The sequence below is a fragment of the Melospiza melodia genome, chromosome 2, assembly GCF_035770615.1.
Source record: "Melospiza melodia melodia isolate bMelMel2 chromosome 2, bMelMel2.pri, whole genome shotgun sequence".
In the NCBI taxonomy this organism is placed as follows: Eukaryota; Metazoa; Chordata; class Aves; order Passeriformes; family Passerellidae; genus Melospiza; species Melospiza melodia.
The window spans coordinates 125,624,340-125,649,662 of NC_086195.1; the positions used below are offsets into that span (position 1 = coordinate 125,624,340).

General features: G+C 41.7%; 1 protein-coding gene across 1 annotated transcript in view; it reads left to right on the plus strand.

Annotated features, from left to right (window-relative positions):
- The window catches only part of GAS6 (growth arrest specific 6), a 39,749-nt gene extending 14,775 nt beyond the window's left edge, over positions 1-24,974 (plus strand). Inside the window, exons 4-15 of the mRNA XM_063149892.1 lie at positions 417-479; positions 4,952-5,074; positions 6,654-6,773; positions 8,774-8,899; positions 10,094-10,215; positions 10,327-10,445; positions 10,838-11,027; positions 16,344-16,508; positions 18,131-18,299; positions 19,861-20,033; positions 20,808-21,033; positions 24,388-24,974. Of these exons, the coding sequence (XP_063005962.1) occupies positions 417-479; positions 4,952-5,074; positions 6,654-6,773; positions 8,774-8,899; positions 10,094-10,215; positions 10,327-10,445; positions 10,838-11,027; positions 16,344-16,508; positions 18,131-18,299; positions 19,861-20,033; positions 20,808-21,033; positions 24,388-24,539 (1,748 nt within the window). The 3' untranslated portion in view covers positions 24,540-24,974. The remainder of the gene's footprint in view (positions 1-416; positions 480-4,951; positions 5,075-6,653; positions 6,774-8,773; positions 8,900-10,093; positions 10,216-10,326; positions 10,446-10,837; positions 11,028-16,343; positions 16,509-18,130; positions 18,300-19,860; positions 20,034-20,807; positions 21,034-24,387) is intronic.
- Positions 24,975-25,323: the final 349 nt, after the last annotated feature.

Sequence of the window (25,323 nt, forward strand, 5' to 3'; positions counted from 1 at the left end):
GATTCAACTACTGGCTTATTCTAGTGACTGTATCATAGTCATGGCATCATACTGTTTTCTATTTGTGTTAAAAATTATGTATTTAAGATTACAAATGCCACAGTGGGAGAAAAAAACATGTACTTTTTAGATATTTTAAGAAGTTTAGATGGTCAAATTGGAGTAGCTACTATCATAGTTTTAGAATCATAGTAGCATCTGGTTAAGTGATCATCTTCAAATGGCTTTTAACTGTTGTACATCAAAGCTAAAAGATTTCAATGAACTTCAGAATTTCAAGGCATCTGGGAGATGATAATATTGGATAGATTTTGCATCCACCTTCCAAATCCTTGCAGGCCAGGTATCATTTTACATGCTTTGAACAGCTGTCCTTCACCACTGCAACAATAACAATTTCATTTTCTGTTTTTCAGCTTGTATTCAGAAATATGGGTCGCCGTATACGAGAAATCCAGATTTCCTTACATGTGTTCATAGTAAGCATTTCTGGTTTTTATATTGTAGCTAAATGTTCTCTCATTCTACCTGAAGGTGTGGGACTAGCTCAGCCATCTCTGGTTTTGGTAGTATTTTAATACTGGTCTTCCTATTCTCCAGGCTTAAGATTCCATACCACTAAACAAAATCTTTCCCATTTCATAACCTAATGACACCTTGCTGTCATGTTTTAGTGCTTTGATATTTTATGATGCAAGTTTCTTTCCCACCAGTTTCCCAAAGTTTGAATAACATGAGAAGCAAGAGGGACAAGAACTAGGCAGTGCCATAAGGCATAAGGTACACAATGGTTGGCCCCTTGTTTTCTATTCCCTTGAATGCTAGCTTTGCCTTACCCCATTAAGGAACCTCAAGAAAAATTTAAAGTCAAACCAGGCTTGTGCCAGTCTTCTTTGCTTTAAGAGATCACTTTAATGTATCATGTGACTATGCTTTGAATATTGCTACCTTTAAAACCTCAAATCAGTTTGGAAGCCAAACTGATAACTTTGTAGAGGGTGAAGGGGTTTTTTTGTCCTTCACTAACACTAGAGAAGAAAATTTAATGAATTCTTCTAATACCTTTCTAGTTGCCTCTAGTAAACTTTTTACATTAATAAACTGCATTAAAACAACCTTTTAAAAGACTGAATTCCAAGATTAATGAGTGGTATGTGAAGAATTTCCCTCACATATTGCAGCAGTATCACTTATGGATGGTGAGTCCTTTGACCTGAGAATTCTCAGACGTGTGATACCTGTGTTGGCTGCAGTATGCCAGCTTGTCCAAAGTGGGATGTGAGGCTGAATGTTTACATTTACTTGTGCGTGTGGCAGAGCAAAGAGGCAGGAGTTTCTGCTGAAAATGGTGATATCCACTGGGAACACTTGTTCCAAAGATCTAATCAGGGTCTCAGAAATGAGAGTCTAAAGGGTAGTGATGAAAAAACTGAAAAAAATAAAAGCTGAATAATTGTTTTTAGGGATTTCTGCCCATTGCAGATGCAGTGGTTTGGAAAGAAAATGATAATATTTTCCCCCATTAAAATATTAACAGGTTTTTAAATGGCTGAGTTTTGGCTAGCCATCATCAATTCACAGGAGCAGTAACAGAGAAGGAGCCTGAAGCGCGCTTGGAAGAGTGACAGGCTTCGTGCTTGGCCAGTGCTAGTGTGTCTCTTAATTTTTCACAGATGCTGCCAAAAGACTATGTAGCTCTATGAGTTTGTGCCTGCAAGACACTTCTAAACTTTGTTTCTTAACAGCCTTTCTCCTCTCAAAACAAGGCAGTGGAATGTTCTTTTAACCTGGTCTACAAAGCTACTGAACAGCCTGAGGGCTGGAGGGTGATTGACTGCACAAGTTTATACTGGAAATAAGGCACAAATTTTAAGTATGACAGTGATTAGGCAGGCTAGATGGAATATGTGAGGATTCCTAATTTCATAAACTTGTAAGATAAGGCTACTACTAGGATTCCCCTCTAGATTCAGAAGAGTTGATACAGAGAGTAAATAGGTATTTCCATCATGGGTGCTTACATGAGCAGTATTCCCATCAGAGTTAGCAGAGAGTTAATCTCCTCTGGTTCTAGAGGGATTCCCCAGCCAAGCTGTGTCTGCTCTGAGGAGACCTGGGTCCCTCCACAAACTCTGTTTATTGTACTGTCTCCACTGACTGCAATGAGTATTTATAATTGCTTTACAGATAGATGCTTACTTTATACATGGATATTGATACTTTCTCTGCATATCTGGATCGCTTTCTAAAAGAGATCCTGCAGGTCATCTAGGGATTAAGGATTTGGTTCTGCAGTGCTTTGGAAAGTTCTGCAGGACTTTTGGGAAATGAATTGGCCTCAAAAAACTCAATGATATTTTTGTTAGATCATATGTGCCTGCTTTTGACTATTAAGTTACTGAGTGTAATATTATCTGCAGCCTAGCATTTTATGAAGTTTCAATATGAACAATTGTTTGGGTATCAAAAAATAAGTTCACAGAACAAAGTAATGAACTGAAAATGGCAGTCAGTAGGCATAAAAAAAGTCTTGTTTCCACACAGATTTCAAAGATGGAATTGGTAGTTCTATTCTGTATCTGCACTTGTGAGCTTCATAGGTGGTATCAGACAGCTCAAAGCACATGAAAAGGACATGCTCATCACTACTTTTAACAGCTTTGCTAAAATCTGTCATGTAAAGGAATGGAAACAAGAGCTCTGTTTTTTTTTCTTTTGCAATGATTTCAATCAGGAGCAGCTTCTATGAAGCCAGCAGAATAACACAACTGTGAAACCACCAGAAGACTAATAAGAGTGTGACTTATGATCTCAAACTCTTGTGATAAGAGGGAGCAAACAATCAGCACAGTGATGATGTGATAGAAATCTCTGTGGTTGATATCCATGGATTATACCCTGGGTTATTACCCTGCTGGGCATTGTTACTACCATGTGGCTCTGCAAGGCATGTCAGAATCCAGTTTGAGGGGAAGAATCAAAAACTTGTGGATATACCAGATAAATTATGTATAACCCTGCTGACTGGATTTGCTTATCACATAACACTGCCATATTTAGGAGGTTTGGGGTGTGCTGCTAAAAAAAAAACACAAAAAACCCCCCCAAAACTTGGCTTACTATACCTAAACCATTCTGTTTAATGTAAACATTGTGATCTATCTAAGACAAGGAACATCCAGGACAGGCTTGCTCTGTTGTGGCTCATTGCCACCTTAACCTGGCCTGTCCTTCCCCAGCTCCTCCCCCCAGCAGTGTGTCAGCTGGGCAGGGATTTACTGGGAGGGGTTCTGGCAGGTGGATGTCAAGACAGCCCATGTAGCTGTGTTTTGTTTTGTGTAGCCTGGGCTCTGTGGCTGTGCCTTTGCCCCAGCTCTGCACAGCTGGAAGGTTTTGTCTGAACATCAGGAAATGCTTTTTCATTGTGAGAGTGAACCAGAACTGGCACAGGCTGCCCAGTGGAGTCACCATCCCTGGGATAATCAAAAGCCTTCTGGCCATGGTCCTGAGCTGCAGGTGGCCCTGCCTGAGCAGGGAGATGGCACAAGTGACCTCAGAGATGCCTGCCAACCTCAACCACCTAAGATTTAAATCCAAGACAGTCAGTGCAAACAAAAGTGCTGTTCAGTGCTTTATGAGACATCAACTGCAGCTGCTGCTGCCTGCACTCACAGCAGTGTTAAAGTTCTTTCAAAGCAGCTGGTCATGACAGTGACTTTCAGGGTCACACAGAGGAAGCTAAGGAGAGACATGTAGCAGTATAGTAATCCTGACAAAAGCAGAAGTCTTGACTTTTCTCAGTTTGAGAAGTCTGATGGGGCTGCTAATCTACAAACAGTTCCTTTCCTGAAAGCCTCCCTGTCATGTTTAGAATATCAAGAGTCCATACTGGACTCAGCAGAACCAGTGCATGGAAACCAGTGCAGGTCCTTTCTGCTGCTGCTCACTCAGTGTGTACACATTGGGCACTTTCAAATGCTGGGAGGAGATACGTGAAAAGAAAGGCTCTTGAGCTTTTCAATCTGCAAAATGAGCTTCTGCACTGTTCCTTCTGGTTAAAGTTGTGGAAACAGTTAACACATTCATGTTTTTGAAGACCACTGATCTAGAGCACTGGTGTTAACAGATTACTACAATGATAGCTACCAAGTCATTTTTTGTGGAAACAAGGGTGTTCTCTCATCCTTCCTTTAGCCACCTCTGTGAAGCACTGTCCCTGGGTGTTGTGCAGGTAAGTGGGTAGGTGAATTTGGACAGGTGACTACAGTTGGTGAGTGGCTACATGACTCTTAGATTTTTATTCCCTCAGTCATTACCAAAGTGTGGTGACTACTCCCCTGCTTCTTTCCAGCGAGGAAACTCATTGCCAGGTCCTGGAACTTGGCTTAAAAATCCCCTTATGAACATTGTGTTCTTTGTAAACTGGATTAATGGTTTGCTATTCCTTGGTTGTTGTTATATGGATATTCCTTTTTTATTTTCATTCTATGTAATAAAAATTTTCATTTAAAATAGCTGGAAATCTATCAGTCCTGGTAAGATCCTCAGTTTAACTACCAAAGGTGATTGAAAAGAGTACCCATCCTTTCTTGAGTACGTTAGTTGATACTGCTTTTTTTTTTTTTTTTTTCTCAAAAATTAGTGAGAGTAGAAAAATAAGCTACTTTAAGTTATTTCTTTCAAGATATGTCCTTCAGATATGGGGGTGGTAGCTCACTCCCTTTTGCAATTAAGTGAATTCCACTGCATGTGCTCTGTAAAATTCCTGGCACAGCTTGTTTGGCATGTGAGCACTAAGAATCAGCTTATAGTTTTGCCAGGTGCAGGTATTTTTCAGTGATTCCCCAATACTGTTTAAGCTTTCCATCTTCTAATGAGAGTGAAACACCTGGTTGCCAGTGACTTCAATGTATTGTTTTGTTTTGGTTTTTTTATTCCTTGTGTAAATCAGATTTGCCAAACCAGTGTTCTCCCAATCCTTGTCACAAAGAAGGGACCATCAAATGTGAAGATCTCAAGGGGGATTTCTATTGTGAATGCAAGCGTGGCTGGCAGGGAAAGAAATGTGAAAAAGGTAATTTGGTTTCATTATCTTTTATTCTTGTAACAAAGATATTTTGGGTTTTCCTGTATTCTCAAATGGTCACTGATGCTGTGCTGCACAATTCAAAAGTCACAGAACTGAACCTGGGTTACACATTGTTCATGTTTTTACCCTTCTGGGAAACAGGTAGTTTTTCACATCAACTTTTTTGTATGACTCTGATGGAGGTCAGCTTGGTATTGGCTGTGTAATCCCAGAAGTTATGGCCCAACTTTCTGCTCCACCCCTCTGAAAGCAGCAGCAGAAATAGAGTAGTAGTGGCTTTTCAAGCAGAGCTGCATCAGCTGCTGCTGTGAACCCTGGTGTAACAGATCACAGACCACAGAAGCAGAGAAGCTGGCCCATCTTCCCATCTAGCATCCCTGCAGTGGGAACAGCGACTTCCAGTTGGCAAGTTGAGGTTTGAGTCTGATGACACACAGATTGATAAAATTAGTCTGTTGAAGCCTCCTTGCTAGTCTGACCTTACTCCATGTCCACTTAATTCCACATATTCCATTGGTGCATTTCCATCACCTCAAAAGAGAATTTCAGACAGAAACTATTCGTGCAAGAAGTTCCAGCTGCCCACAGAGTTTTCTCTACAAGTTATCTTCCCTCCTCTTGTTTTCTGGTTACTTTGGTTCTTTTTCTTCTGCCTGCAAGGCTTCCTGTCAGGGCCACTGCTTTTTTGCTTGCCAGTAGTAAATAATGGCTAGAACTGTATTCAGCCATTCCAGAATTGTGGCACCCAAGACAGCAGGAGATCCAAGTCTTTCCTTCTCATGTAAATATTGTGATGAGTTTATAGGATCACTCAAGCATCTTATATAATCAATTCAGAAAGCAGATCAGTCCACATCCAGTTGGCTTTGAGAGCTCAGGCTCTTATCATTATCATTATCATTATCTTAGTCTGAAGCATATTTCCTTATTTTATTATAAAATGCCATGACATGCTGTTCTACCCATCAGCTAACTCTGGAGTGCCATAGACAAGCAGGGCATAATGAGCAGGTCGGGTAGATTGAGGGTGAAACTCAGGCTCTGCTGGACTTTACAGGCCTTTGCTGCCAATTTCAGTGGGGCACAGTTAAGCTCACAAATGTTCCAGGTTTGAACTTGGAACTTCCTCTGTTCTCATGAGTTCTGTAATAGTAACAATATAGTGTTCCTGTTTTATTTAAAGCTTTTGTCCTGAATTACTGGCCATAGCATAATTTTAGTACTTAGTTATGATATAAAATACATAAGTAGTTTGCTTCTGCAAACAAGTTTCTTTGCCTCCACAGTGACTAAAGATACTTTTATGTATTCTCAGAGCTGTGAAGGAGATACTATTCAGTTACAGATCCTTCTCTCTCCCTTTTTTTTTTTTGTAAGTTAAACAAACTTGAGCTTATACACATGAAGTGTTTGAAAGAAATCTTTGTGCTTTTTGTTATCACTTATTGCATCTGTAATACTGTTTCTTGTTTGATATTTCTCCTTCCCAATGCCTGTTGCACTGTGACTCTGTAGATTATTTACAGATGTGAACAGCTGACTGTGGCACTTTCTTTTGATGTAGATATTGATGAATGCAGAACGCAGAACGGCGGCTGTAACCAGCTCTGCCTCAACAAGCTAGGCAGCTACCGGTGCTCGTGCCACAGTGGTTATGCTCTTAAAGATGGCAAAATATGTGAAGGTAAGCTTTGCTGGGACTCTCAGTTTGCTTCAGCGGGTTGCTTCGTGACTTGTGTCTGTATTCTGGGGAGCTGGGCTGCCCTGAGCAGTCCTGGTCTGCTCCCTAGCCCAGCAGAATCTTGCTGGTAGCTCCTCTTAACTTTACTCCACTGGGGTTGTGCTGGGTGCTCCAGCCAGCCTACATGCCTGGGCTTGTCAGCAGTTGGACCATGATGCTCTCAAGACCATAACAGAGGCGTGATTCATGGAGGATTTGTGGCTTGGATTGTGCTAAATTGGTTTAGTTGATCAGCCCTCATATCCTGACATTGCGAGGAGGAAGTGCTGGCCAGATGTGTTGTTATGATTCTTTCCAGTCTTACAGTGTTGTAGTATGTGAACCATTTGTTTTTGTTTTGTGTGTTTCTTAATTTATTGTTTTAGATTTGTATGTGTGCAGCTGCTAATGAATTCAGATAGATACAGATGGCTAAATTCACTCCAACTCAATATTAATAGGTGTAGAAAGGCGCTGGTGAAGTTTGGCAGCTATTTTACATACCAGCTGAGAACAGAAAATGAGGACCTGAAGTTTCTGATTGAAACTGCTGAATGAATTTACATAACCAAAACTTAAGCAACTGAGATTTTAGAAGTGTTAAGAGACTGCATGCTGAGACAAACTCAGTAACTCAACAGCAGGTGGCTGTTAAAGTTACAGCCACATCTTATGAAAAAAGACGCATATATCCCTTAGAGATGGATGTGATGACATATTTCTAAACAATTTGCATACATGATCTGAACAATTTATTAATGCTACCAGCAAAAAGAAAAACAGCAAGATTTTGTTTGTATTTCACTTACACTCTAAAAAGTGATAGATTACATGGTATCCATTCCTAACCAACTTAGAAGAGCCAGCTTCACTTTTGAATTGCCCTCTGGTGCCAGCCAGCATGGACAGGTGGCTGGCAAGGGGCTCACATATGTGTTTGTTTTGCTGTGTGTGTACATTTGTTCCATACCCCAGTACTGTCTCCTAGAGCACTGTGAGCACTGCTATATAAGCATTCTGTAGCTTCAATGTGTGACCTTCCAGCTGCTGAGATTACTGTCAGGTGTGGTTATTGATAGCTCAGATTTATCATTGCATTTTGACTTCTTAAATGTTTGTTCCTGTCATTGTGGGCATACACACAAAAGTTCCCTCTTGCCTTGATTTGTAGGCTAAGCTACACTGGGTACTCAGCCAGTTTGCTCATATGTGGGAAAATCAACAAGAGTCATGAGTAATTGAGGTTTTAACACATACTAGAAAGCAAAAGTAAATATTAAACTCTTAGTACACTGCAAATGTTTTGTCAACACTGGGATTCTGCAGGGTATTAGTTAACATGTGAGGAAAACAATCAGGTTTTTTTATGGACTTCCAGTTCATTGCCTGCCCTTATGGCAAAACCCCACATCTCTCTGGCATGGCTTGTTCTCTGGGACAAATTGGGCTGCTTCAATTCTCCCTTGCCTCTACAGACCAGCAGATTTAGATCTTAGCTTTGTAAATATATGAAAATGTATTGTTTGCTTGTCTGAGGACACAGAGCAGAAATGTCTGGAGTGCCATAGGCTGAGTGTTCTTTCAGTGTTTTGGAAAATATTCATGCTGTCGCTCCTAAGTTTCTGCCTGTTGCTTTTATAAACCTGCACTTTCAGTCCCCCAGGCTGGAGACAGTGGTGCTTTTTTGGTTTTGTGGTAGTTATTTTATTTTACAGTTTTTCTCCTGGCTTACTTTGCATTGCTTTTTCCAACAGTGGTTAATGGCTTAAGGTAAAAAACACCAACTGATTTTTGAAGCCTGAAGTCACTTCTTATAGCTAGCTAACCCTAAAAGTAGATTCTTAAAGATACTGGTCTTTTTCAGTTTTCAAAATAATGCAGGGATCTCCTTGCCCTAAGCTCAATCTATGTGAAGAGTGAAGTGATTATACTCCTCTGAAGTTGTTTAATTGCTTGTTTTGCAGATATAGATGAATGCATAGCATCAGCAGACATCTGTGGAGAAGCTCACTGTAAAAATTTAATAAGCTCATATGAATGTCTTTGCGATGCAGGCTACAAGTACGATGATGTGAGAAAAACTTGTCAGGGTAAGCTCAAGAAATGTGTTAGCATTTATGATATAACTTAAATCTGTAGAACCCCAGAAATTTAGTTTCAGTAAAAGCTTTTTTTATTTGTTTTTAAATCTTGCTTACACACTGGAGTTCTGTTCCCTTTCTGTAGTTAGGAGTGAGTTTGCAGTTTGCAGTCACCTTTGAGTTCAGTGAGTTTGCAGTCACCTTTGATGACTGGAATCGAGCTGTATGAGCCAAAGTACTGAGATTTCTTGAAATTTCAACAAGTGCAAGATTTGGTGAAAGCTGAGAAGCATCTGTGCATGTTGCTGTCTCTTCATAGGACAAGAAAAGTTACAAAGCAGTAGCTCTTTTTTCAAAGCCTGTCTTGTGGTATTACTCTGAACTGGGAATTTAACATGTACTGGAACCATGCAGAGTTCTGCTGGCTACACTGCCGCAAGCTTTCTCAACAGAGTAAGTTTTGGAAGTATTCCAAAACCAGCACTGTTCCCTGCCTTTTGTCTAAGTTAACTCAAATCACACTCCAGCCTGTCCTGTTGGGCGTTAAGTGTTAAACTCTGCCTGAAGAGATCCCTGTCAGCTGTCACAGTTTGCTTTCCTGCATTTGTTTGTGAAGAAGATAAAAAATAGCTGAAGAAAAAAAGAAAAGAGTGAATGAGAAACTCAGGTTTTATATGCACTCCCTGACTGCAAGGAGCAGAAGCCAGTCACTACAGGCATAGCAGAAGGGGCCTGAAGGGAGGAAGTGTTGTCTAGGAGTTAAAGCCCAGGGCTCTGCTCCAGCAGACAAGTAGTTGAGTTCTGCTTCCAACCTTCCCACTGACTTGCTATGTGTCTTTGGGCAGCTGGAATCTGTCTGTGAAAATAGATTTCACAGAATAAGCTGAGTTGGCAGGGACCCACAAGGATCCAAGGATAGAGTCTTTACTCCCAACCCTGCACAGCACCATCACCAACAGTCACACCATGTGCCCAAGACCATTGTCCAAATGCTTCTTGAGCTCTGTCAGGCTTGGTGCTATGATCACTTCTCTGGGGAGCCTGTTCCAGTGCCCAACCCTCCTCTAGGTGAAAAAACTTTTTCTAATATCCAACCTAAACCTCCCCTGACACAACTTCAGGCCATTCCCTCAGTTCTGTCATGTTTAAATGTTTAAACAAACTCAGTTTGTTTTATCTCTCTTCTTCACTGGTCTTGTGTAGATATAGATGAATGCAAAGAACAGCTCTGTGAACAGACCTGTGTCAACTCACCAGGGAGTTACACCTGTCATTGTGATGGCAGAGGGGGAGTGAAGCTTTCCCAGGACATGAATACATGTGAGGTATGTCAGTGTTCATTGCTGTAACTGCAGACAGACCTTTACTTCACAGCACTCTCTGATTCTCTTTCTGCTCTGTGAGGATAAGCACTCAGAAATGTGTTTTGATTATAGAACATCATACCATGTGTGCCTTTTGCTGTTGGAAGGAGTATTAAATCCTTGCACCTGGGGAGGATGTTCAGCGGCACTCCTGTTATCAGGCTGCGCTTCAAAAGGAAACAACTGACGAGGTGAGGACAATTTAGAATGGCAGTGAAATGCTCTAACTGGCTTTGATGCATGCAAGGGAGTTGTTACAATAATAATTGACCCTACATTCATCATTATTTGCTTGGATTATGAAGTCCTGTTAGGCTAAACATCACCTAAACCAGTAATTGAGAAAGGCAGCCTTGACCACAGAGCTGTTAGGATAATTACTGAAATATATTATTGTGCTCTTTATTCTTGATGGTGTTTTAAAAGCTGTACTCACATCTTAAGGCTTTCAGGAGTGCATTAAAAGCTAGTGTATTTTAACAGAGCTTTAGAGCTGCTAGAATTGATGCTATCTGTATAGAAAATATTCTGTGGTTTTTGAACTCTGCATAACTAATTTATTTCTTGGCACCTGTGCGGTCAGACTTGTGGCTGAGTTCGACTTTAGAACCTTTGATCCTGAAGGTATCCTTTTCTTTGCTGGAGGCCATCAAGACAGCACGTGGATCGTGCTGGCTTTGCGCAAGGGACGGCTGGAGCTGCAGCTCAAGTACGGCGGCGTGGGCCGCGTCACCAGCACCGGGCCGCTCATCAACCACGGCATGTGGCAAACGGTGAGCCCTCACCTGCCGGGGCCTTCCTGGCCTCTCTGGGGGGCACTCATCAGGTGCAGAGGACTCTGTGCATTCATGGGAAAATGCTTCTCCAACCTGTCTATCCATTACGTGCATGCCAGTATGTTATACATTCCAAGGTGAAAATATTTTTCCTAAGAAATTGAAGTATACTTTATATCCATTGTAATAAACACTGCATCTCTAATTTGCACAACCAGAGCAACCACTTGCACAAACAGTGCCTTTGAGATGCAGTAGGGCTAAGATGACTTCCCCTCAGTTCAAGAAGATGCCCTCTGACTGAGGGCTGGAAGTCAGATGAAGAGATCCTTCCCTCTTACTGTTCTTTTAAGAAAGTTTCCAAGTGTATTTGGTGTGGGGAGGTGTGTTTATTCCTTTTGTTTATTCCTTCATTTGTTTAGTTACAGGCCTCAGATTTTCTGAGGCCTTGACAAATCTCTTATGCTACAGTATACTTTTTATAAAGTCTTCAGGCCTGTTTATATAGAAAATAGACTGTTTCCCTTGTAAAGATATTGGGGTCTACTGTAGCATCAGGGAATTCCAAAAAAGGTTGTTGGAAGAGACCTCTAAAACCACGAAGGCCAACTGTCAACCCAGCAATACCACTGTAACCCCTAAAGCATCTTTTTATTGATACCATAATCCCAGAAATCTCATGAGATTGTATGGATAGTAAGGGTTCATGTTCTTCTTGGCACTCTCACAGAACATCAGCTGGTGATTTTGGGAACATTATGGTTGTTGCCATTTGTGCCAGGATCATGAAAAACATGCTGCAGTATGATCTAGACTACATGAGCAGTTTATACATGCTTTCTCACTTCTGCTTTTCCTCTCCTTTCATTTTTTCTTACTTAATTAGGTCTTTTAACTTTTAAATTGATATGCCTCTTGGAGAGTGGGTGGGAAGTTCTCAGCTACCTCACATATGAGACAAATGCAGATACTGGTAACTGAATCATTTTCTGGTTTACATTTTTTAGTATATAAAAGCTCCAAATTATACATTAAAGAAATAAGCAAAGTGGGAAAAAATTGTTTCTAATTAATAAATTAAGAATACATTCACTATCAACCACTAACATTTGGTAATGCTTCCAGCAGATGAGGTGATGTTTGGTTCAGTTCCTTTAATGACAGTGAAACAATTTTAGATTCCAGATGGAGAACTGTAGAGGTTCAGTGAAGCTGTAGATAAAATGCGTGACATGCTGTATCTTTACCTATAGAAATGGCTTCAAGCCAGTTCTTACCGAATTTTATGGTAAGAGTTGTTCTGCTAATTTGAAATATGGCAATTGTAATTGCCTGCAAAGAGAGGATTGCGACAGAAGGTGTGAAAAGCAGAATGGATGCCACTGGAGTGACTTGGGAGTCACAAAAATCAGCAGTTGTCAAGATAATTCATTTAATAGAGGAGCTAACATACCTGCTAAGTGCCTGACCTCATTATAAGATAATTACAAACTAGCCCATATTAGTCTGAGGGGGACACAGCTGAAATGTGTTTTCTTTTTTCAGGGAGAGAAGGCAGTGGGATGAAAGTGTCATGTTTAGGCAAGAATTAAATGTCTCCTGCCAGCTATCAGTGTCAGGGCTCTCATCCTGAGGTACCATCCTAACCAAGGAATTGCCTGGCCGAGTGACTGCAGCAACACACCCTGCACATTTTCTGAGGGGTTGTGTAAATCCCCCAGAAGTGCTTCCCAAGGCTTTTTGGGGCAGTAAAGACCAAGCTGTGGTGCTGTGTGGGGCAGGTGGGCAGGAGCCACACTGATGGGGGGAGGCAGAGGTGTCCCTGCAGCCAGGGGTGCTGCCCTGCCTGTGGGCTGAGCAGTGCCAGAGGCACAGATAGGATGGCACGAGTGCAGGAGAGAGCATCGTGCAGGGCAGCCACAGGAATGGACCTGGAGCAGGCCAGTGGCCATAATTCTGGTCACTGTCTCCCAGAGAGAAACAGTGCAGTGCTGATACTGCCCCAAAGCAGAAGCATTTACCCAAGGATAAACAGCAGCAGAAGGAAGGAGCTTTTAGTCTTTTGATTGCCTATTTTACACCTTTGAGACTTGGGATCTTGCCTGCTTTGCTGGGGGGCTGTTGATTTCTCTTTTATCTGCTGTGTTTTCTTCTCTCTTGCTTTCACCCTAGAGATACTAGGCTCTCTTCTGCTTGACATCTAGTGTCACACCCCTCTAAATGCCATTTAATCTATATGGCTGAGTGATACAACTGTAAATATGTTCCTATATTTTATCCCCTCCCACATTTCTCCATTTTTCTCTCTCTGGCATGGTTTTTGATTTAGGAAATCCTGTTTAAGAATTTCTTTTTACTGTCTCCTATTATAAAACACGTAGCCACACATTTCATTTTGAGCATGGACTTGTGTGTGTACTTTGCAGCCTCACTTTCCATGAAACACAGCCCCAACAACCTTCAGATGTCACAGTCCAGGCTTAAATGCAGTTGTGATCTTTAGTCTGCACTTCAGTATGCACAGAATCAAGCCCTTAGTTTTGGTTAGATCTTTACCAGAGGACTTTGGATACTGAGAGAACTTCATATGGGTTATGAGAAAAGAAATTTTACTACTTAACTTGCAGCAGATGGACAAACAACAACTATTTAAAAGCAAAAGATATGAAAAAGCACCAGCTGTGTTCTCATCTCTTGAGCAAAAGTTGCATACTTTTTACTGAAATACAATGGCATTTTCAAAACTTCAGGCCAATATTTCTACCTAGGTATTTTCTCTGGTGTTAATCCTTCCTAAAATATTTTGCAGTGAGCATTGAACCAGCATTGAAAACAAACAAGCAAACCTCAGGAAAGACTTTCAATGTGGTTAGTTGTGTGTAATGCAGCTGGATGAAGTGGCACGTATGAAATTATGATAGAGAATGCACTCGCCTTCAGTTTGTTTTGCATTTCCAAAAACAGTCATCATTTTGTCTTATTTTCAGTGTTCAGTTTAGTCCTGCTCTGAGGGCACAGTCTGGTTAGCAAAAATAATAACTTACCTGTTAAATGTCAGGGCTGAAAATTAAGCAATCACAAGATTGGTATTTGGTTGTAACCCTGCAGTTGACAGTAGGTCTGTCCCTTTTCAGTGCTGTCCACTTGCTTTTCAGCAAACAGTGGGCAGGCTGGCTGTGTGCCATGAGCTGTCCAGGGCATGAATCCAACACACAAAGCTGCCTGCCCTTGCTATGGCTGAGCATATGGGAGCCCTTAGCTATGCAAACTGTCCTGCTGAATGTCCCTAAGCCATGGTGGCTGGCAGCAAGCAACTTCTCCTTGCCACAGGAGTAGGGAATTGGAGCAGGATGCTAGCTACTGAAAGGCTTCCTCTTTTGGTTTATATGTGATGGTAGGGCACCAGCAATTAAGCTTTGACTATAAGAAGCAGGAGCTTAAACAGCCAGAGGGCATTGTAAAGTAGGCAGAATGTAATTTCCTAAACTGGAATCTGTTGAGAATTCCCACAGGGATTAACCTCTTCTCCTATGGAAGTTTTCACTGATTTTGGTTTGCTTGTATTAAAGATCAGATGCAGATTTTTTTTTTATTTATATGTTATTACTTGCTATGCAATCTAATAAAATTTTAAAAGGCCCTGAATTCTGGTGGCCCTGTAAATAGCAGTGTTTCTTCAGAGTATGGGCACTGCTGCAGCTGGCTATTCCCAATTCCCATTGGCTCTGTGCCTGCCCGGTGTCTGTGCCAGGAGCAGGGAGAAGCTCTGTGCCAGCTCCTTGTGGCACTCCACAGCCTGGAGCATCAGGGCAGTGGTGACCACGACACTGGGCAGAGGTGTGTGAGTTTTTGGCTACACAGCCTGTGGGCTTATGTTCCCACACACTGAATGGGCTTCACAGCCACCCAGTACTCAGAAAGAGCCTGTTTGAGACTGGCTGGTGTGTCTCCATGAAATGCAGTCTGGAGATGTAGGTGCTGCTTTAAACAAGCAAATAAATTCATGTCCTGTAGGATGTGGCATAGAGCAACACAGCAGGTGGAAACAGTGCTGTAGCAATATAAACCAGATTGTACTGGAATTCATAAGAGAAGAAAAAGGTTCATGAGAGGAGAAAATTCTGTGAATAATCTTTCCTACTATCAAATTCACTTAATCTTGATTACTGAAGACTGCAATCCAAAGGGAGTGCCCAGGTACAAACCTGCTCAACCCCTTTATGTTCTCCTTTATGTTACAGCCACAGAGCAAGAACTCAGAATGGCTGATGAGAGCAATTTGGGACTGCTAGTCAGAATACAGAGAGAAAGATGCTCAGGACCTGACCTGCTAGCAGGGAGAGGGCAGGACATGTCTAAACATCCTCTGAAACAGATAACTGGTTTGTACAGCAGCTCACTGATGGAAGCTGCTTCTGGGTGTCCCAGGGAACAGAGCTGTACAGATGAAGAGTGAGTAGGTGGAGTATCTGTCATAGAGTGGGAAGAAGATTATGAAATAGTGGAGGTGTGTTCCTTTCTTCTTTACAGAAGGATTGAGATTGTCTTCTGCCACAGCCACAGAACACCCCACTGGTAGCAGGACCCATGTCCAAGGCAGCAGAATCTTGGCTGCTGGTCAGTCTGGTGCATCAGCTTTGGGCTTCACCTTCCCTCCCTCCACAGGAGATTTATAGTGCTTCTCTGTGCAGCCTGGTCATAATCAAAATGATGAAATCTTTTTGAATTTTCAGTGGTAATAGAATCTTCCTAGAAGTAGCTTTTCAGAGATGTGGAAGGAAAACTTGCAGTTGCTTTTTTGAGAGAAAAGTTATTGGCTATTACACATTTTTATTACCCTCTCAAAATTTCCACTCTGTGTTGTGCTTTTTGAAGAGGTTGATATTAAAAGTCTGGGTCTGGGAGGCTTCTGCATTATCTTACACTGATCCAACAAAAGACATCTTGTTTGTCCTTCCAGCCTTTCCTTTCACATGCAGTTGCAATAGGAAGTTTCTCATTAATAACTCATTATTGCATTTACATTTTGCATAAAGCAACCTACACAAGTCATGTATTTAATCCACTCACGTTTTTCTGTAGCTGTTTTGAAGTAGGTGGTCTGTCTTCACCAATAAGGTTATCACAGACTGCTTTCTAGAGTAGATTTACATATCAAGGTGGAATGTAACTTAAAAGGTGAACAAAGAGCTTTGGGGACTGAAAATATTCCTTTATCTTGGGGATTTCACTGTGGTCTGTCCTGTACCTGCAACTACAGATACTAAGTTCTATTCGTACTTAATAACTCAATTTGGAATTTTACTTTTTCAGATCTCTGTTGAAGAACTTGAAAGAAATTTGATTATAAAGGTGAACAGGGATGCAGTTATGAAAATTGCTGTCTCAGGAAACCTGTTTACACTGTACAAGGGAGTGTACCAGCTGAATTTGACAGTAGGAGGCATTCCTTTCAAAACAAAGGACCTTATTCTACCAGTAAGTGTGGCATGATAACTTGTGTTCCTTTGCATGCCTGAAGGGCTTGAGTTCATCTTCTCCTGGGGTAATGTAGGTCCTTCCTGAGAGCAGTTCAACCTGCCCTGAAACAGGTGGAATTATCACCTTCTGGATGCAGCTTTCTGCCCATTGACTATAGCAGGAGCCTAAGCCAGTAGCAAAGTTGAGTCCCCAGATGTTTTGATTGGTAAGTTTGGGTGAGATGTATCCCACCTGCAGAGTTAGGGCACAGCAAAACTGTAGCACATGACAAAATCCTCAGTGGTCATGCTGGCTTGGAGAGCAGGAGTGGCCTGGGGAGGGGTCAGTGGGCACGCTGCTGTGTGAGGGTGACACTGTGCCTACCAAGTCTGGAACCAACATCAGGGGCACTCTGTGTTGTGCCCAAAGTTTGTTCTTCACGTGTAACAAATCACAGTTTGCTGCATTTGTTTGCTGTGTCACTATAGTGAGAGCCAAGGAAAAACAGAAGCTTATTTTTCTTTATTTCCTCCTAATTGAAGTAGATACAGCATAAGAATAAAAGTTAAGGCAGTCCTTGGGTAAGATTGGATGATTGCTGTGTTTCTGGAATAGCTGCTGCTCAGGCTGGTTTGAATGCCCACCACCAGCAGAGTTGGCACCTTGAAATCCAAATTTGCATCTCTTTATTCCTAAATTGGGTGACAAGCTTGAGGCTCTGTGACTGGGAGTGCAGCAGCTGAGCCTCACAGTTCCTGTGCCTCCCAAGAAGTCATTCAGGGCCACTGCTTGTCAGAAACAGTAAGCCCAGGGTGTAGTCAGAATCTAGGATTGAGGGCCAGAAACTCCTCAGGTTTTTATCCTGGCTCAGACACTTAATTCTCTCTCTCCTTCACTTAATTGGGGGCAGTGGTGCTGATTTGAAGACTTTGCAAGGAGCCTTCTCTTTACAAACTGACTCCCATTTTAATGCTGACATTAGGTACAGGATAATACATTTAATTTAATGTATTATTAAATGTATTATTATATAATGTATTATACATTAAAATTAAATTTAAGACATTTAATACATTAGGTACAGGATAGCCTAACTAGAAGCTGGAAGGAATGAGGTTTGTACAGAGTGGTGTGCCAGTCTTGTGATGCATGCACCCCTCCTTGAGCCAGAACCCAAAAACTTATACCATGATCAGCTCCAATGTCTGTCTTGTGTGTCATGCAGGCTGTTTGCAATGACAAAAAGGATTGGGATTTCCAGCCTTAACTTAGCCTCTAGCATTTGCAGTGCTGAATTATGGAGCTCTGGCTACAGAGCTTTAGAAATAAGTTGTATTAATGATGGACAACACATAGAGGAGCTTACAGAACCAATACAACCAAACCAGCACCTGCACTAGCTAATGTCCTTCTGGCCTGTGGAGACAAGCTGAGCTCAGGGGAGTTTCCTGGGGAAATACTGACCATTCACTTGCTTGGGGTCACAGGACTGGGGTTCCTGCCTCTTGGTTTGCATGTGCATAACACGTCAAAATGATTTCTACTGTTTATTATGAGAATATAACTCAGTATTCCTTTGCACACAATTCCTCTTCACTGAGCAATCATTTGAGGCATGAGATGCTGCTGTATCTTCCCAGATCAACCCTCGGCTGGATGGCTGCATGCGGGCATGGAACTGGCTGAATGGGGAGGACACCTCCATCCAGGAGACCATAAAGATGAATGAAAAGATGCAGTGCTTTGCTGTGGCAGGACGAGGCTCCTTCTATCCTGGCCGAGGTTTTGCTGTGTTCAATCTTACTCACAGTAAGTAGGCTGGGGTTTTTTGTTTCTGACCCGTTGTCCTGCCATTAACCATACCTGGTTAATAAACAGTGTTAAAAGTTAGGTGTGTGCCAGACTCACTGTAGATTGATGCAGAAAAGATTAAACTTGTGGTTCTTGTCAAAGGAAGGCTTGTAAATGATAGATCAAGCCAGTGCAAATATGGCCATCAGGTTCTTTCTGTGTAGCTCCAGTAACACATTTCACAGCCATACTGGCTCCAGCCCATCCTCAGCCTTAGAGGCTTTACACCTCTCTGTCAGCAGCTTAGGTGCTTCCAGTCCTTACCATTGTTTCCTGCTCAACAGGGAGACCTGAAAGCCATACTTCTGTATCTTGAGATGATGATAGACAGAAAAATTTATATTGTCTATTGTCTTGGATTCACTTCTAATCATGGGCTGTCGTTACTTACACTTGGGACAAATGCAGCAAGCATATCTCTGATAGAAGTCAATGAAATTGGCATACAGTAATAACAGGTTTCAAATCAAACTTGTCCATACTAATGTAGCACTCAGAAAGGCACCTTTTATTGTTCTAGATTATTGTGTTTGCTGATCTGTGTAATCAGCTGTCAATATTTCTGAACCCACACAAATGCTGACCATCTATTTTTGCATGGTGTGTAAGTCCTGCTCTGCAGGAGCCATCTGTTCAGTGTTATGTGGATTTTTCTGCTGTGCCATGGTCAATTAGGGAGTACCAGGTGTCTGTCAGCACATGGATTTAAAAGTTCCAAAGTAAAGACAAGGCAGCATCTAAAATGCAGGTGAAGTGCAGATAAGGCCTCAGCACCTGCATTTTTTTTCAAACAATCATTCTCTTTTTTTTTTTTTTTTTTCCTTTGCAGTGGTAAGCTCTATGAAGAATGGATTATTGTATTTCAAGATGTGGTGAAGTAGCAAAGCTAATAGTCCTGTGAAGGGAGGTTACAGGAGCACATTGATATCTTTCTTTGCAGCCTTCATTACCTTTTCAATTATTAGGGCACTGAGGCAGTAAGTAGATACCAGAAAATTTAATTCAGGGTGCAACAGGTGAAATAAAACATGCCACACTTCTGAGAGATCAGTGATCAGGAAGAGTTTGAGTAGGTGGTGAGTGTAGTATGCTTATACAATTTTTGAGTTTAATACAGGCTTTCATAGAAATGTTTCCTGCATGTCAAATTTCAACTCAGATTTCTCAATGATCTTTGGACAGACTGGTTCAAAAACTGGTTTTCAATTGACCTATCTTGTGGCAGTTCTTTGAATGTGTCAGATTGGCAGCCATGGGAATTTGACGAACTCTTTGTGATAAAAAGCTTCATGTTATCCTTTGACATTCTAAAACCAGCAGAATGCATAAGGTATCAAGAGGAAACTGATGCCATTTTCTTGTCCAATTTTATGTTCAGGTGCTTTGGAATGATTTTTTGTAAAATAAAAAAAAAATGTGGCAGTCCCTCCAGATGCTCATCTGCCTATGTTCTTCTCCAGGGAGAAATTGAACAGCTTACCCATTTGACACATTGTCCAATGAATTCCTTTTTCTGCAGTGCAACCTTCTTCTGGAAATGAAACCAAGACAAATTGGGAAATTGAAGTAAATGCTGTAATTCAACCAGCAACAGATACTGGTGTGCTGTTTGCCCTAGTTACAGAAGAAGCATCTGTCCCTTTATCGCTGTCTCTGATTGACTATCACTCCACAAAGAAACTGAAGCAACAGGTACAAACAAGTATTTTTGTACAGAAGTTTCCTTGCTGTTTCCTGGTAACTGGAAGTCAATTTCAAAACCAGCTGTCAAGTTTGCTGCCTGTCTCATTATTTGTCCCATCTGTTCAGAGCACAGTCTGAAACAACAGTGCTTGCCTGAAGTTCTGCCTCTTACAGGCGTGTGTCAGATGCTAATAGGGAGCTCTTTGCAAATGTGGCCTAGGTAAAAGAACTGCTCTCTTGAATGCAGGCATATTTTATTTTCTGGCACAGAAACTGTTTAGTGCCATAAACCATGGATTTCTGTTCTTGCTTATCAGTAGCTGTCCCAAAGTAGCCAAGAGACAGGCTTTAGGTGTGGGAAAGGTGCTGGGAAAAGCCAGTCATGGTGGAGTGTTGAATGGCATTCATAACAAAGGGCTAAATTCTGGCATTCCACAAGGGTAAGCCAGGAAGGATTTCACTAAATCCCATGAGCCAATTTTCATTTATAGTACGGCAGCTCCAGTTGGTTTGTCCCCAGTGCAATATAATGACTTCTGCAAGACCAGTAAGAACTCTCTCTGAGAAGACAGTTTCAAGAATTAGTCCCACTGGTTCACTGGTTTTTCATCTGTGCAAAATGAGCTCAGAACACAATCAGCAATAGTAATAAGCCTAATTCTCTGAAGGCTCTGCAATATATTTGTAATAAAGGACACATTGGGCTCATCTTGGTACTGGGTAAGTGTAGCTAGGTATTTTTTTGCTCATTGCCTGTTTTTCTTTCTTTCCACTGCTGTTCAGTTTGTCATCGTGGCCTTGGAGAACACAGTTGTGTCCAGGCTGGCAATAAATCTCTGTGATAAAAAGGAACACTCTGTGGATGTCCTCCTCAAGAAAGATCACTTATCCCTGAGGGTGGATGGGGTAGCAGGAGAAAGTGAACTAAGCATCTCTGAGTTGGAGGACAGTCTGTCCATCCTGGAGGGCTCTTTGCAGTCAACGAAGACATACGTGGGAGGATTGCCAGGTGAGCCTCCAGTTTTGTACCATGGACCACAGACTTCCAACTAGCTTTGCTGAGCTGAGAGTCAGGAAAACTGTTTCTGTTCAAGCTGTGAGAGTCCTTCTCTTTCTGCTTGAGCAGGCCTTGTCTGCAATGCAGAACATGATGGATCTGGGGTTGCACTTTGCTTGAATGATTGTGTCCTTATGAGGGCAGCTGGAGGCAAAAATATTAAGAGGAGGTTTTGCTTGTTCAACAGTAAGGATTACTTAATCTGAAGGATTGCTGTAAACTGGGTTATTACCTTAAACCTGGTAAAATCCATAGGAGTTGGGCTACAGGTTCTTGCAGTGCTTCATTAATGTAATGAATCCATGGGAGCACTCCTTGAGGGGAGTACTAGGGCCTCAGGGGGTTTTGCCTAAAACTTGGGAAGTGCAGTGTGGGGATTGTCCCTGGCTGATGCTCTTTGAAGCGATCACAGTTAACTGACTGCCTCCCAGCCAGGGGCAGGTAGGGCACAACCAAGGGGCTAACACCATTGGTAGTGTCTCTGGCTTTTCAGCACAACAGCGTTTCTTCTGGGAGGTCAGTCTGCTCCTCTCTTCTGAACCTGTAAGATCAAACTTTCATCTGAATCATGAATTTTGGCCAAGTTTGGGAGTTTGTTTCTTGTTCTGCCTGAACAGGTTTATCAGTCCCTTCTGCTGAGGAATGCTGTTAAAGGAACACTTATGTCTCTGATGCACATGATGCCAGCAGCTAAGCAAAATCTTGCCCTTACTTGCCCAAGCAAGGGAGAGGTACAAATGTTTGCTTCTTGTGAGGTGCTGAAGCAGTCAGGCTGGAACAGGGTGGCTGAGGTGCCACACAGTACACATGGTGTGGCTGTCCCCACCATGAACAAGAGTTTACAGAGGATTTTTGCTGATGATGCAAATGGCTCACAGTCACACCTGGAAGGGGGAGGCCACATACTCTGGGACATTCACACAGTGGCAGGAACAAGGCTGAAATCCCAAATGTGGCATTTTCTACTCTCAGATTAAATTATCTAAGCTGGCCATTGCACAGGCAAGAGAGGTTGCCTGCTTTCTTTTAAGCTGCTCTCAGATGCACAGTGGAGATTTCCACAGCTCAGAAATCGTCCCATTCTGTCACTGTGCAGGTTCTCTGTGGTTTAGACTACCTGTGCTGGGTGCAGGCCTGGTTTTCATTGCCATGGCTGTGGCAGCTCAGGCTCAGCTGGCTGCTGTAGGTTTAGCTGCTATCCCCTCTTTGATCTGTTGTGCTTAGCAACAGGAATTTCTGCCAGCACTCTGCTTTTGCCATTGAGAGGAATTGCATGAGAAACACTGTCATTTGCCAAACAAATAAACATTTCAGCACTTCAGTTGGACTAATCACTCTGGGTTAAGTAACAATACCAAATGGTCAGATCTAAGTCAGTTTGGCTCATTCAGATTTTGAAAACATTACGTAGTTTTTGGTTTTTCCGTGCTTCCATACCCTGTGGAAAAAACAGTATAGTGGTCAAACTTCACCTCTTTATTCCATTTGCCACAAAGAAAGAAGTAATTCTGGATCGAAATATGTATTAAGTCTGATCCTAAGCACAGCTAATGTTGCAGATGTGGAAGAAATACTACTTAGAGTTTCAACAGATAAGAGAGAGCATGTAGACATTAATTGCATTTTCTGTAGGCTTTTCAGTTCTGGTAAATTCTAAATTATGTAATTTATATAATGCATAGGTGATTTTTCAGAAACTATGCATTCCACTAGGTGAACAAACCTTTAAACTAGTCTTTCAAATCTTTACCACATTTTGGACAGATCCATTTCTATTCAAAACAGAAAATTAAATATTTCACATAATTTACAATACAATGAAATTGTATTTCATTGTATAAATTATTGTATTTTTACAATAAAATGAAAAAAAATTCTTTTTAATCTCTTACAAATCTATCTGAAAGCCCACACTGTCTTTCAGTCAGCCCTGTGGCACATGTGACAGCAATCTGCTTGATTCCTTAGATGAGTCTTCAAGTTGTTAAGTCACAACTTCAACTCTTCTGACTCAAAATTTAGTTTACATTCCTGTAAGGTATTACAACAGAGATGCTGCATTCCTTCAGCAGACTTTGCAGATAAACTTTGGCAAATGGAGGGGAATGGGAAATAGATAACATCTCTAAATAAAACAACTACTGAGCAATGGTAGCTCTCCCCCTGGAAGCTGAAGAGGTTTGTAGTCTTTCTTTGTGGCTTACAGATCTCCCACAAATGTTCTCTCTCCCACTCAGTCCCAGATTCTGTCTGAGCTGTGTCTGAGCACATCAGCCCTGCATATCTCCAGGCAGAGCACTTTAAATTTCATATAATCTTGAGTCAACAGGACAACCTATTGTTCAAGTTGTCCTTGCTTTGATGTAAAGATAAGTGATTTATTTAGCCACCTGAATCACTGTGAAGTTAAATATTTTTTGAGTTCATTATTTTCCATTGCACAACCAGTTTGATTGGTCAGCTTTGGGTTGTAAATAAACTAAAGACCTTTGGGGAAAGGTAGAGCACAGAGCTCATGTAGATTTTCTTGTTGTTATGTTACTGTGTTGTGTTTTTGTTTGTTTACAGTCAGTGTGTATATGATATTACAGAAGTTAGTAGTAAGACTGACTAATTTCCTCTAGTCTATTGGATTGTGCTTAGTGTCTTCTTCCTTGCCATCTGTTTTCTGTCTCTGGTAAACTGATTAAAAGAACAGTGGATCTCCACAGTAAAAATTAGCCTCATTAGTCTGACCAATTCAACTGATGAATTCCAGCACCTTGCTCATGAAGGCCAGCAAACTTCCTGTGCTCATACACAGCAAAACCATGGTAAAGATGAGTCCAGCAAGTGGCAGAGGCAGCATATAGGAAGTGCTTTCCTGTCATAAAATTCTCCCCGTAATATTTTGGAGGCTATTTTGAAGGTGAAGAGCATTTAGAGGGAAGTCTAACATCTCCACCAATAACAAATTAGAGGGTTCGGAGATGGAGGAGTGGAAAACATGGGGCTGTGTGAACACATTGTCCCCCTGCAGTGAGGCTGTGCAGCACAAGGTTTCATCCAGGAGCCCTTGCAGAGGCACAGAGCAGCTGAGGAAGGGTTCAGCCTGGGAGAAGGGCTTTGGTGCACCAGAACAGATGGTGTTTTCCTCACGTCTGGGATTGGGCTCTTGCCTTCTGGCAAGGGGGCAGGGGAGGTAGAAACGCCAGCATGGAAAGAGGTGAGCTTGAATTCGTTGAAGCAATATCCATCTGAGCCTAGGCAGGGCAGGTGTTTACTTAAAGGCAGCTGTCAGAGACATTTATCTCCCCTTTCCCACAGACGTTCCTGTCACCTCCACTCCGGTCACCGCCTCCTACCACGGCTGCATGACCCTCAAGCTGAACAACACAGCACTGGACTTGGATGAGGCTCTCTACAAGCACAGTGACATCACCTCCCATTCCTGTCCTCCAGTCCAGGAGGGTCAGTAGGTACCACTGCAATGCGAAAGTTTTATACTCAGAAACTTTCAGTGCTTTTCTTTTTTTAAAAGATATAAATTATTCAGATCTACCGCACTGCGTGTATAGTTTCTCTTAAACACTGAAGTTATGTAGAAGCTACTGATCCCTATGTCAGATTGATTATTGAAATGCTCTTTGCTTTGAGGTTTAAAGGTTGTAATATATTTGTAAATAGTTCAGAAGACTAATATTAAATAAGTCAAAAGTACAGAATGTACTGAAAGTGAATACTGTCTTTAGGCTGTAAGAGACAGTTTCATCTGCAATGTGGGAAACCTGGTAATATATGAGTATGGACTGGAAGAAAAATAATAATTCTGTATTATTTTTTATTACCAAACACTGCTTTCTGATTTGCAAAATATCAGAGAATAAAATATTTACATACAAGTTTTTAATTTACCTATACTGAGATTATTCTGTATTCTGGTGTTTGAAGGTTACACTGGGAGAGGGTGGGGGAGAGGGGAAGGGCTGCTTTTTTTTTTTTTGGAGGTTGAGGGTTGGGGTTTATATGCTTCCATCAGTGTTTCATATCTTCTCAGCTGCAGAGCAAATGGTGGCTGCTATTCTTATTGCTAGAGCTTCTCTTTCTGGTACCACAGAAAAAAGACTCAGTTGTGACCTTTAGAAAAACTCTTGGTCAACAGAAAATGGAAAATGAAGTTGGGTCAGCAGGAAACATTTAGAAGGAAAGACTCAAGAAGTTGAAAGCCATACAGCTTTTGTGTCAATAGCTGCTGGAGCAAAT